The 13,170-nt window shown below is 43.8% G+C and overlaps 1 protein-coding gene across 1 annotated transcript in view; it reads left to right on the top strand.

Annotated features, from left to right (window-relative positions):
* Nucleotides 1–8,927: 8,927 nt before the first annotated feature.
* Nucleotides 8,928–13,170, top strand: part of klhl14 (kelch-like family member 14) — a gene marked incomplete at its 5' end in the record, with an annotated part of 31,344 nt that continues 27,101 nt past the window's right edge. Inside the window, one exon of the mRNA XM_079530148.1 lies at nucleotides 8,928–9,847. Coding sequence (XP_079386274.1) covers nucleotides 8,928–9,847 — 920 coding nt within the window. The remainder of the gene's footprint in view (nucleotides 9,848–13,170) is intronic.

The raw sequence follows: 13,170 nt of genomic DNA, 5'->3' as shown, positions 1-13,170 counted from the left end.
CTCCGTGGTGCTGTACCATGGTGTCGCTTGCCATCAAGTCGGCAAGTGACACCGTCATACGATGGGGTATGAGTTAAACTTGCAGCCGTCCCCACCCCAACGTGTTTTCACACCAAAGGATTGCGATTTTACAACGCCATGGCATATCCATATGGGCCTATACCTACAGTCAACATGCCTAGCGGTAAGCTATGCATGGTTTCCATGTGGAAGTCCACAGAAAACATGCCAAACTAATTCCTCAGACAAACAATACATGTTCCTTGTGTTTCCACACTCCTCTGATTCCAAAGACATTTATCTTAACAGGATAATAATTTGTGAAAGTCCCTGACATTTGTGGCTAGCTAGCATGATAATAAATCCATGGCTTGGAACATTTTTTAGTTAATTAGAGTCAATCAATCCAAACTTTGCTCACTTACCGGTGTGAAACCAGAGCATAATGAGCAGAAATCAGCATGGTGATTGGAAAACACAAATTACAGCTGTTGAAGAGAAACTCATCCACTTTGCTTCTGTTGATGCCAATGCCTCCTGCGTGGGTTTTAAAATTAGTGTGACATTCTTTTAATGGATGTTGAGAACGCTTTGCTATAAAATGTTTTTTTTTTAAAAGAGTACCATCCTCCCAAACTAGACGTACCAATATGATTGAGTGATGACAAGTCTTTGAAATAGTGTACAGTGTCTGTCCGTTCAGTTGACCTGTAAATACAACGAAGACATTATTTCAATTTTTCCTTTTGTTATTGTTTCAAAGTTCAAACTGCATGGAGCATAGATGTAAATAACCTTCCTCTATCTGTTCCATATACAACAGTACATACTGTACAGACATGCCATACAGCATGTGTGAAGGTGGCACATGACTTATGCACTGTATTATGGTTATACCATTTCCTATTAAATCGTGTTATACGCTAGTGAAGAAACCCTGCATCACTGCCTGTGCTTTACCATTGAGTTGGCCGGCACACGTACGCTGCGGAATCCTTAGCGGTAATTCAACACCGAGAGAGTACAGATGTAACCAAATGGACCCACGCGGGGCCCATTTGGTTACACTAGCACTCCCTCGAAGCCAGAGTAACACAGAGGGTTTTTACAGTGCACTACGGTTTATACTGCCGGTGCAACATCATGTGGCATATTAATGAATGTCTCTGATATATGGAACAGTCAGCGCAGTAAAAGTCTGTGTATATCTGCAGTCGGGGCTGTGTTCATATTGTTCTTGACATATTCCAGAGCCTCACATTTATGGTGTAATGATGTGAGTAATAACCAGGTGATGTTAACAGGACTCTACGAAGAACCTTTATCTCAGACCTGACGCTGGCACGATATGACCCCGGCCGGTCGTTAGTGGCCGGTGCTGTCTACGACCTTACCGATCACCGGTGGTAATTTCTCCTCGAGAGCCCTCGGAATGAGATTTATACTCACTTGCATGCAGGTGTCTCGCACCATCAATAGCAGATATGCAAGCCCACCGCGCCTCTCGGCGCTGCTCGTCGTGAGCTTGTAGATCTGCAATTTTCTTTGCTCTGCGACACCCTCGTGCAACTAAGTATAACTCAGGCTTTTATGTTGTCGAGCTCATGTCTCGTCAGGGCTGGAAACAGCAGCTTGCCATTGTATTAATTATTGTCAGAGAATCCAAGGGGTGTAGATAATTCAGAATGCACTGGTTGGTCCCCCGTTTGTTTCACTTGTCAGTGGAGTGAATAATTGGGAGTGCTGACCATATTAGACACAGAGAATTTCTAAAAGATATGACTCGAACACAGCCGCAACACAAAAGCAGGGCTTGGAAATTAAAAGCTTAATGTCGGAGAATTTCAAATCAATATGGAATAATGTGTTGGCTGCTGGTTTGCCAGAGGAATTTATTGAAGTGTACTGTGCTGAATTGGGAGGTTATTGGAATGTATCACATTCTACATGTTATATACCGGTGTATATATATATATATATATATTGTTAATTCAATATTTAGTGATAGTAATAGTCATAGGGTCAGACAAGGTTTTTGGTCCTTTCAAACACATGTCTTAAAGTGAGGACATACATTGATACAATTTTGGTTGGAGGGGGGGGGCGGGGAGGTTCTGCTAATACAATGGGGCTCATCTTGCAATTCTCCCAAGGAATAACTATCAGTCCTGCTACAGCAACTTCAGCGTCCCTAGGTGACCGCGCCACTGAGCCTGTGTTCGCTCCATCGCACCCTACTCCACGCCTGCTGCCGCCCTGAAGGTAGATGCATCACGCTGGGGAGACTGCGCAACAGCAGCCCCCCCTCCTCCCCTCAGCCCTCAGCACTCCTGTACAGTGTTGGGGTGGGGTGGGGTGGGGGGGCCCTGTGGTCCCTCTTATACACCTTGGGTCTTTTCACCACACCCCTGGTCCCAGCAGCCGTTGCACTCCCTCAGGTGAGCCTCTGCACAACCTCCCTGCATGTCCCCCTTCCACCTATACCACCGCACAACCACTATCCTTTGTCATTTGAGAATGTCACACACACACACACACACACACACACACACACACACACACACACACACACACACACAGACACACACAGACACACACACACACACTCCTGTGCTCACTCTGGAGGGGACACCGCCTGTTCGTCTCTGTTCACCTCCCGGCTGCTGGCTGAGTCTGTGAGCCGTGTCTGTGGTAGCTGCCTGTGCCATGTGTGAGGATCTGGGGCTTTCAAACAGCAGGCCTCCCCATACTCCCTGAATGGCAAATAAGAGCCTTCGATTTAATACACAGTAGACGTTTTTAATGAATCATCTTATGACTAACTTTGAACTGAAAATGACAAGCACATTCTTAGCACCCCCGTGAGACACTGGTTGACATTAAAAAAGGCAATATTGGTTAGTGATATTGATCATGTCTGTTTACATATTTCACAACAGAACTTCCACCTTTACTTGGCACTTTCTTTTTTTTATTTCTCCCCACCTATAAATTAATCCTATGCCTATAACGTCTTAGTTCCTGTGGTGATAAAACTGTCCTCAGAGGATGATAAACTGGTAAAGGAATTGCCAGGGACAGTTAAAGTATAACAATCGTCTGGGCTATGAAGCGGGAACTCCTAATACGGGTTTTTGTGTCACCAAAAATACAGTGTCTGCCCCCTTATGCATCCAAAGGAATCATATCGTATTACATAACATAATTTCTAACAGATAATTGTTAACTCTCCTGTAATCAGATACAATAAGGGCAACCAGTCGTTAAATCAAAGGGAAGCTGCTTCAGTTTAGACACACTGTACAGTAGACTGGGATGGGGAGTCGTTTCAAATTACATTTGGGATGTCCTCTTCAGTGGCGTGCACAGACATTTAGAGGGGCAGGTGCTCAAGTTAAAAAAGGGCACCTTGTGCAGCGTGTGGAACCGGCCGGTTGCCTTAATCCATTTTGGGCGGGAACCCCTTTTGGTGTTAGCATTATGTTATGCTTTAGCTATTGAAAAATAGCAGATCTACAAGCTCATAGCGCGCCACCGAGTGGCGCGCTACGAGCTTGTAGGTCTGCTATTTTTGAAAAATCCAAAAAAAAAAGAAGAAAAAAAATGTTTTTTTTTGTTGTTTTTTTCCAAAAGGGCACATTGCCAAAAGGGCAGGGGGTGCTCTAGCACCCCCTAGTGTCTATATGTGCACGCCACTGGTCCTCTTATTCAAATAGGGCAGTTGAAAAGGTTTGAGCTCATGCTGCACAGTGCATCATTTACTGTGACCTGCAATGTGCCTAAAACAATGACTCTCTCACACCGTATTTTTGTGATCTCCTGCAACATTTTCATATCCTACTATTTCCTGCAGGTCTTTTAAAAAAAAGCGGATGGGGAGAAAAAAAAACAGAAACAATCTTTAACCTGCAGAATACTCCCAGAAAGCGATAAATTAGAACTCTCTCTCTAAAGCTTGCCATACCACACCACACTTAGTTAACACAAATATTTTTACAAACAAGATGATATCACTCTCTCCATGATATTAATATGATATGTTCTCTGATCTGTAAACAGCTGGTTATCTTGCTTTTCCACGATAAGAGAAAGTGCTGAGGATTTCCGCTTGGTGAGCACATTTGGGCTGAATCTTTCACACGTCACAAATTGCAGATGGGAAGCAGTGATCTTGAACAGCCGATCACATTTCCGTGACCATCTGACACCTTCCATTTAGGAAAATAATACTTTCTATCTTAGCATACCCTCTGCTGCAGCCAGCAAAAGGAATTATGCCTGGTAGACTTTGCTATGCACAACTTTGGAGCTTCTCCTTGTTTTTGTTTCATTGCGTTGACTAATGAGCATTCTGTAATTTGTTTTATTCAAGGTAGCAATCATCTCAACAGTTGCTTTTTGTATTGTTCTTTTTTTTTTATATGCCAGTCACTCTGGTGTAATTGTATTACAATTTGAACAATGAGAAATCATGTGGTTATGTATAAGCAATGATGTTACATACTAATTGAAGGTGTGCATTGTTATAGGGGCTTAAAGTGCTTATTAGCGATCATTGTATAAAACATTATTAAGTGATTAACCACTTTTTGTTGACCGGGATCCCCTAGGGTTCTATACTTTACTTTTTGAGTGGTGCAACCACTCCAAGGAACAGCAATGTCCCTATGTCTCTATGTCCCTATGTTTAGGGTACCAACAGGGGGCGCTGTTGCACCACTCACTTCAGACAGGTCTGATTTTTCCCAACGAGTTGCCATCCCATGCGGAATGTTTGGCTATTTTCCTTTTTGGCCAAATGTTCACCTATTGTACCCATCCCAGGAATGCTAGGGTTTCGTGTGGTTAAATAATGAATGATTGGTATCATTGTATAACTCTATTCAGGTCACTAGCAGTTGTTTTGAGAAATCATGTTACAGCCAAGATACATGAATGCTTCATTGTTACAGATATGCCATATTAACATTAACATAATAACTTGAAACGCCTTAATCTCCCGATAAAAGTAGACATTGTATCGGTGTAATATATAACTGATAAATATGAGCCGGTTTAACTGGTACAGAGAGTTGTAAATCACTGTACTGTGATTCTTTGTCTCAACGGGTTTAATTAGTCTAGAAATTCTTCTTATCTGATGACCTCCCCCCCCCCCCCCCCCCCTCCTTCTCCACACTGCAACAACCTACCACCATAAATGCCCTGCGATCTGAAGACCAGTTGGCCTCAGGAGACTGAGTAGCTACAAAGAGCTGAAAGAGTTAGAAAATGGTCATTTCATTGCGCTAGAATAGCTCACTCGAGACTCGGGTAATGTCGTACTAATTGAGTGCTGGCAAAGATAACAGTACATGACTCCAAACTGAAATATAGTAAGGTGCTGTAATACTCCTGCAGGGGGGAAGTGGACTAAACCGTACATATAAGTATGCAATATTGTGTGCATGTGTTCAGGTTTGCCAGTCAACACTGTTGTTGTATTTTGCACTCAGTGACAATCATTATTTGAAATGTTGAGTGTCGAGTTGATTCATATAATTCTATTAATGCAGAATAAATCACAACTGTAAGAGGGGGGGGGGGACACAGGAGGGGGGTGTGTCAAACATTAAGCCATCATTAAAAACTCTGATGTTGTCTTTTTATAGATGTTATATGTGTATGGCCTGCTCTTACATGATGGTAGCATGTTTGCTCTATTTCATAGTACATGAACAAACCCATTTATCCCTATCTGTCACTTTATAACTTGTGAGGTATCTGTCATTTCTGCTCCCAGGGGAGCCCCTGTATGTAGGTTTTTGCTCCAATTGAGCTCTTTATTTAATTGACAGTTCACTCCATCCTAATAAGTCATTTTTTTTAAAGCAGATTTTGATTGGATTTGCATGAATGTCACTTTGTTTCGTTTGGGTGGGTGTCTAGTCTGTTAACCTGTAGGGGATACACACACACACACACACACACACACACACACACACGTGTGTGTACATACCGGTATATATCATATATATACCGTATATACACATTCAGGGCTCAAATAATGTAGGCTATTGGTTCCACTTTATGTGTAGGCCTACTTAAGAATGTAAGAGTAAATTCAGAATCAGAATCAACTTGGATGGGTGCAATTTGTTTTTGTGCAAGCTCCATCGTTTATTAACATCAAGAAACCTCAGTGTATTCATAAAACAATATGGTTTGGATGTAGCAGCTACGAAGTTGATGCTAGTTAGCTCATGATAAGGTGCTTGGTGTAACATCACTATTTCCGGGGCTAACATTTGGCAAAAAATAGAACATCTACGTGAGCATGTACATTGTACAGTAGATCATCTACTTTTTGGTGAATATAATTTAGGGTGAAGACAGGAGGGCGGTGGTAATAGTGGTATAGAGCCCTTTGGAATCAACTAATTATAGGGTTTACTTACTGACATCAGAAAATATACAGTATCATATAGTATATGATGATACATTTATGTTCAAAAGGATAGGTAAGAAGTCACTACTGCTGCTATGCAATGATCCAATCAACTAGATTAGAGTAAAGGTCAATATGATAGTTCACTGGTGTTCAATGTAAGTTTAACTCAAATGAATTGACAGGAGTTAGAAGAACTTGATGTAGACTTGCCAACATGTGCATGTAAGATAACCATTCACATAAAGTCCAAAGATATATGAAATCTGATTATGTAATAATTGATTAATGTATATGCAAACCTGGCCATTGAAATACATTAAACTACAGGCTTCAAACTAAACCCTAGTATGTAGCCATTCTTGGATTTCTCACATTGTGTTTTCAGGCCTGCAGATAGATGACATATACTGTTTAACAATGAACTGTTCTGACAAGACCCTAGAGCAAATGAATATGCCATTTAGTAATGAATTACTAAATGACTAACTCTCGTATATGTTATAGTAGGCTACATTAAGTACAACTTTGTGCATCACTTTAGTGATTGTGTCTTGTTATGGTTGCAGCCAAGTTCTTTTCACTTTGTGCCATGAAGAAGTGGGGGAACATAGGTTCATTATTTCATTAATGAACCTTAAGTTAATAAAGATGATGTGGGCCTGTGCATAATCATCACACACATTCCATAATATTCGTGTAGATGAAAAAGTAAAGTTTATATAGAGCACCTTCTTTTGAAGGACTAGCAGGAGCAGAATGAGATGAGGGGTTATTTTGGCGATGGAGATTAAGGCAGGGGCTTTTTGTCATTTGTGCGAGACAAGCCATTCATCCATCCAGTTCACAGCCAAAAAAAGGCTGGTCCCAGAAATTAGCAGTTTCAGCTCAGCAGCAAAGTCGTCGGGCTGTGAAGGCGGAGAGAAATTGACTAATTAGCAATGCGCACTAAAACTTGACGGTTCTCTCTATAACAGCGAGGGAAAGACTCGGGTTTTTCTCCCCCCTTTCTCTTTTCTTTCTTCCATAGATGTTTGAAATCGCAGTCATTTACGCTCGACAGTTTTTACAATAGCCTTGAGCCATAATTTTGCGAGTCTCTCCAGCATCCATACCCCTGCATGGTCTCTCTCCACCGGCCATGCACGACCGTTTCTCTCCCCAACCGTGGATTTCCTATTACTCTCGTTACGACTCACTGAGCCCCAGGCCCAAGGATAATGATGTGTTGTTTCTTGGTAGCATAATTTGTCACACGTATATTTCTTCTTCTTCTTCTCTTGCAGAAAGCACAGCTCCCTCTCACACACTCACCACACTTCTTGTTAATTCAGAAGAACAAATGATCAACGTCAACAAATAACGTGAAAATAGTGACTTTATGAGTTGGAGCCAATGGTTATTCTGAGGCAACGGCCATAGACTTTAAAGGAAAAGGACATTTCTTTAAAAAAGAAAAGGAGAACAAAGGAAATTCAAGTCACAATATTGGGGACACTTTTCTCTTTTGTCAAGAAACTGAAGTCAGGTAAGTTTGGCTCGTTCTCAGGCAAGCTACTCACATCATTTAGTTGTGACAGGCGCTTTATAGGGAATGTAGCGACAACGTTTGCAGGGACGCTTCGTGTCAAGTTTGCAAACATTTACGCACAGAAATAGATATATTTGACTGTGTCTAAAAAGAAGGCAATCACACGTGAATAGCAGGCTACACGTTCACATTGATCGAAAGATGCATGTAATGGATAATCGCCGATGTATACTCACGTTGTGCCTAAACTCAGGTAGGCTAAAAAACAGATCGCAGCCGCACTGCATGTGATGTGATGATGATGACGGGAGACAAACTAATTGCTTTTGTATGACTTCCGTGCGTAAATCTGTGGCATGTGTAATGTCCTCGTTGTGTGGGGGGTGCAGAAGATAAAGCCGAACGATAAGTGTTGGCTGCATATTATCCGTTGCACCGTACGGGGTTGTCCTTTTCTCCCCTTATCCAACAACTTCACTTGCGTTTATCGTGGAGAGACCGGAGAGAGAAAAGAAGCCCCTGCCTGCCTTGCCTTGCCTGCCTGCTGCAGCATCTCTCTCGTATCATCGTATACTGTAGTTTGTTTTGACAGCGCGCTTCAAACCCGCAGCCTCGATTTATAAAAAGATCTTGTCTTAGAAAACATGAATAAGAGTGGCACACTGCTGGAACCGCCACGTTTTTGTTTGTTGCTTTACGACCAGAGCTCAAAGTTTAAACGGACTGACACTGAAACCTGTGTGGGATGTAGAATCACGCCGGCTGGCATATATATTATGGCACGATGGTTACTCCATTTATTTTGGATGGATGGGCGACATACTCAATATTGCTGTAGGCTAGGAGAACGGCAACTTATTTGAGAAGTCCCGTCCAATATATTTAGTGATCTACTATAGTGATCAAACCTAGGGCTACTGTTTATTCTCATTTTGTGTACAAATAAATGAATTGATGTGAATGGCTGGCATGGTTTTATTTGTTCACAGTCAAGAAGTCATGTCCAGATCGGGTGACAGAACATCCACCTTTGACCCGACACACAGTGACACCCTGCTGCACGGGCTCAATCTCCTATGGAGGAAGCAGCTTTTCTGCGATGTGACTCTCACCGCCCAGGGACAGCAGTTCCACTGTCACAAAGCGGTACTGGCGTCCTGCTCCCAGTACTTCAGATCCCTCTTCTCCTCCTCTCACAATATCATCAACAACAACGAGGGGAGCAAAGGAGACCAGGGCAGCAGCGGAACCCCCTCGTCCTCCCCGGACGACAAGATGGTGACCGCCAGCTCTCGGTCTCGGCCCATCAACAACCTGGTGCTCCAGGGCTGCTCGTCCATCGGACTACGGCTCGTGCTGGAGTACCTTTACACCGCCAACGTGACTCTCTCCCTGGACACGGTGGAGGAGGTGCTCTCGGTCAGCAAGATCCTCAGCGTCCCGCAGATCACCAAGCTCAGCGTGCAGTTCCTCAACGACCAGATCTCCGTGCAGAACTACAAGCAGATCTGCAAGATCGCCGCCCTCCACGGCCTGGACGAGACCAAGAAGCTGGCCAACAAGTACCTGGTGGAGGACGTGCTGCTGCTCAACTTCGAGGAGATGTGCGCCATGCTGGACGCTCTGCCGCCGCCCGTGGAGTCGGAGCTGGCCCTCTTCCAGATGTCCGTCCTGTGGCTGGAGCACGACAGGGAGACGCGCATGCACCGCGTGCCGGACCTCATGAAGAGGCTGCGCTTCGCCCTCATCCCCGCGCCGGAGCTGGTGGAGAGGGTGCAGTCCGTCGACTTCATGAGGACTGACCCCGTGTGCCAGAAGCTGCTGATGGACGCCATGAACTACCACCTGATGCCCTTCCGGCAGCACTGCAGGCAGACTCTGGCCAGCAGGTGAGTCCAGCACGTAGAGAGAGAAAGCCCCTGACCGACACACAGACAGACAGACAGACAGACAGACAGACAGACAGACAGACAGACAGACAGACAGACAGACAGACAGACAGACAGACAGACAGACATGCATGCATACTGCATGACCCCCGGCCCCCGGCCCCGACACTTACATGCACAGCAGCCTGGAAGCCATTACAAAACATTGGTTCCCATTTCCCAACCTTTTTATACTGAAGTTCCACCTCAGAATAATATTTGGCTCTCCAAGTCAAGTACCACCGTAATATATGTTAAAATGCAGGAGCATATATATATATATATACCTGCCCTTTTTGTTCCATTCCTAAGCCAATAATGCTGCTGCTCTGACAAAACCCTGTCTAATAACTAATCAGCACATGCTGCTGATATTTCTAATGTGATTCATCCGTTCTCACACATTCTATTAACGGCTAGGTGTGCTAGCCTGTCATGCTCATTTCAGCGTGGCTGGATGGCCTATTTCAACCAATTGCTTGGTCAGAAGAAGAACTACCTGTAGTAATATAAATATTTCATTCCACTTTTGTCTTTTTTCCTCCTTTTTTGAGGCAACTCACTCCTCTGTGTGCCACCGGAGGGCAGGGACAAATTAGCCATTGGGCCAGTGGGGCCGTGGCCCAGGGGCCCTTGGCTCTCAGGGGCCCTTCTAGGTTTGACGCCCTGAAAAGGACTCCTGGGGTCCTTCATTGGCCATTGATTTAGTTAAATTTAGGTCAAAAACATGATAAAAACACAAAAATGTTGCACGCACGCGCGCTAGGGGGCCCTGCAAACATTACCGGCCCAGGGGCCCTCGTGTGGGTTAATCCGTCCCTGCCGGAGGGGGGCTCAAGTACTAGTACCAGTGGTTGGGAACCTCAAAACAGACCTTGTGAGGGTAACACAGTACTGGATGTGTCCTGCTCATCGCCTGCCCACTCTTCACATCAACAAATCACCCACTTATTCCAGCTATTGGCAACACTGCCAGTGTAATCCATGATGAGTATAGAGGGTCAGCCAAAGAGGGTTGTGAGGCTCGGCCCAGACGGCTGTGAAGCTGTTCACAGTTCAATTTAGCTGTGTACCAACAGAGACATTATATACCAGGAGGAGCCAAGGGTTTTGAACTATGCTATTGATTGTTTGGTAGCAGTTTATGTTCTTTATCAGACCATGCAATGGAGCAATATGGACATTTCCTACATACTACCTACCGCGAGTAGGCGACTAGGAAACACAGAAGTGAAATGACTGCCGTCGATGCGAAAACATCGTGAAACTGCGCTCTACAACAACTTCGCTTCATGTTTACTTACGTGGTCGGTTAACACTGAGGTTAGGTTTAGGGTTGGAGTTAGTAGTCGGACAACGCGACCAACGTTGTCCGACTACCAATGGCGTTGTCCAACGGACAATGGCTGACAACAAACGTCAACATGTAGGAAATGTCCATACTGGCTCCATTCCATTGCATGGTATTGATAAGGGCTGACGATGGAGATTTAGGGCCGATTCATACTCCTATTTTACCGCTGTTTCGGCGCTGTAGTGCCGAAATGACTTCGGCTCGTCAGAAATTTTCAGTAGCACCGAAGAGCCGACTTTAGGACGGTACCCGCCCCCCCGAACCTCAAATGACATCACATTGTAGGCTCTACAGAGCCGAACCGACTTTTATTCGGCTCTAAAATAGGAGTATGAACCGCTAAACCAAAAGGCTATCACATCTAATTAGCATACTTTACAACTTTTAGATTCTATCACATGTGCCACAGTGTTGTATTATTTGGTGAAGACTTGCAATAGAAATAAGCACATAAACTTTCGACAATTAATCGGCGATAGTGTTCATAGAAACGGTTTTAAGTTCTGTAAATCAAGTCGTTACCTTTCGACACGATAGTTACGTGGTAATTACCGCATGGATTGGCATGCAATTAAATGAAATGTTACTGCAGTTATTGGTGCTACACAAAGGGAATTTTAGCATAGCCAACTGAGTGCCGGGCCGCGCAATTGGGTGCAGTTCCTCACGTGTGTCACCCCCACACAAATATGATCGTGGCGGCATTGGGCCCCCTCTTGTGTTTGTCATGATCAGCTCTTTTTAGATCTGATAAGTAGACAGGTGTTGTCAGCAGGATGACTGATTGACGCTGCTGCAGCTGTCAGGTATATGGTACACAGGGGTGGCTCTGGTAAATTGTGAAGCCTGAAATGCCATCAATCACATCAAGGTTGAAATTGAGATTTTGATTGTAAATATTGGTCGGACATCATATGAGTGCAAAAAAGTTAACAGTGAATACATAGACAGTATGGTATCAATTCATAAACTGAAACGAAGTGTGCTGAAAAGACAACAGGCTCACTTTTCATGTGTTCATTTGCGTCATCCGAATAACATATCTATTTTCCACATTATATTATGAATCCAAATGAGAAAGGAATCAAGAATCCTCATAATTGGTTTCACATGCCACTGTTTCTCTCCTCTCAATTAATCACCATTATCTATGTCCAAGGGCTCATTTGCATATGAATAACCCCAAAACACTTCTGAGTGGGCCTAGTTGCAGAGGATGCACCGAGGGGTGCTATTTAGCCAAGCATTAAAAAAAGAAAAAAAAAAAGAAAAAAGTTAAAACAGAAAAAGAAATGGTGATATAGTGCGTGATAATAATAAAGGCCAAATCTGCCTAATCTTTAGCTGCATATTGTGATGAATTAGTAGCCCTTCAGATTTGAGTTGAAATTGGTTATGAACCAGATAATGGTCATTAATCACTTAAACCCTATATTTAAGTTGACCATGGTCCTCCAGTGGTCTATACTTGGTCCACTCCTTTTTCCCCCTCTGCAACAAATATCCGAAAATACCTGATCTACAAGCTCACGATGCGTTGCAACGTGATGCAGTGTGGGCTTGTAGATCTGCTGTTTCGGGCAAATTTTAGGGGCGGTATAGCTCTGGTCCATAGCTCTAATGTGTTTCATTTAGATCTATGTGTCATGGTAGGCAGAAAGCTGAACCCAAATGCAGAGCCAAACACAGGAGCAAATTTAAGTTATTTATTCACAATAATGGTGAATTGCATGGAAATGGAGTTGCATGGAAAAACAAACATGGAGGATGAGGAGAGCAGTCCAGGCAGGTGGCAGGCAGACGAGCAGGCAGTAGAACAGGTGAGCTGGTTCTGGAGGAGAGGAGAAGAGCTCGAGTTGCAGGAAACACAGGAGCAAAATACTAGGAAAACTAGGAACTAAGACTTGGAATACTACTAAACTATAACTTC

This window comes from Electrona antarctica, assembly GCF_951216825.1.
Source record: "Electrona antarctica genome assembly, chromosome: 19".
Lineage (NCBI taxonomy): Eukaryota > Metazoa > Chordata > Actinopteri > Myctophiformes > Myctophidae > Electrona > Electrona antarctica.
Note: the sequence above shows the minus strand (reverse complement) of the source record. Positions and strands in the feature narration are given on the sequence as shown.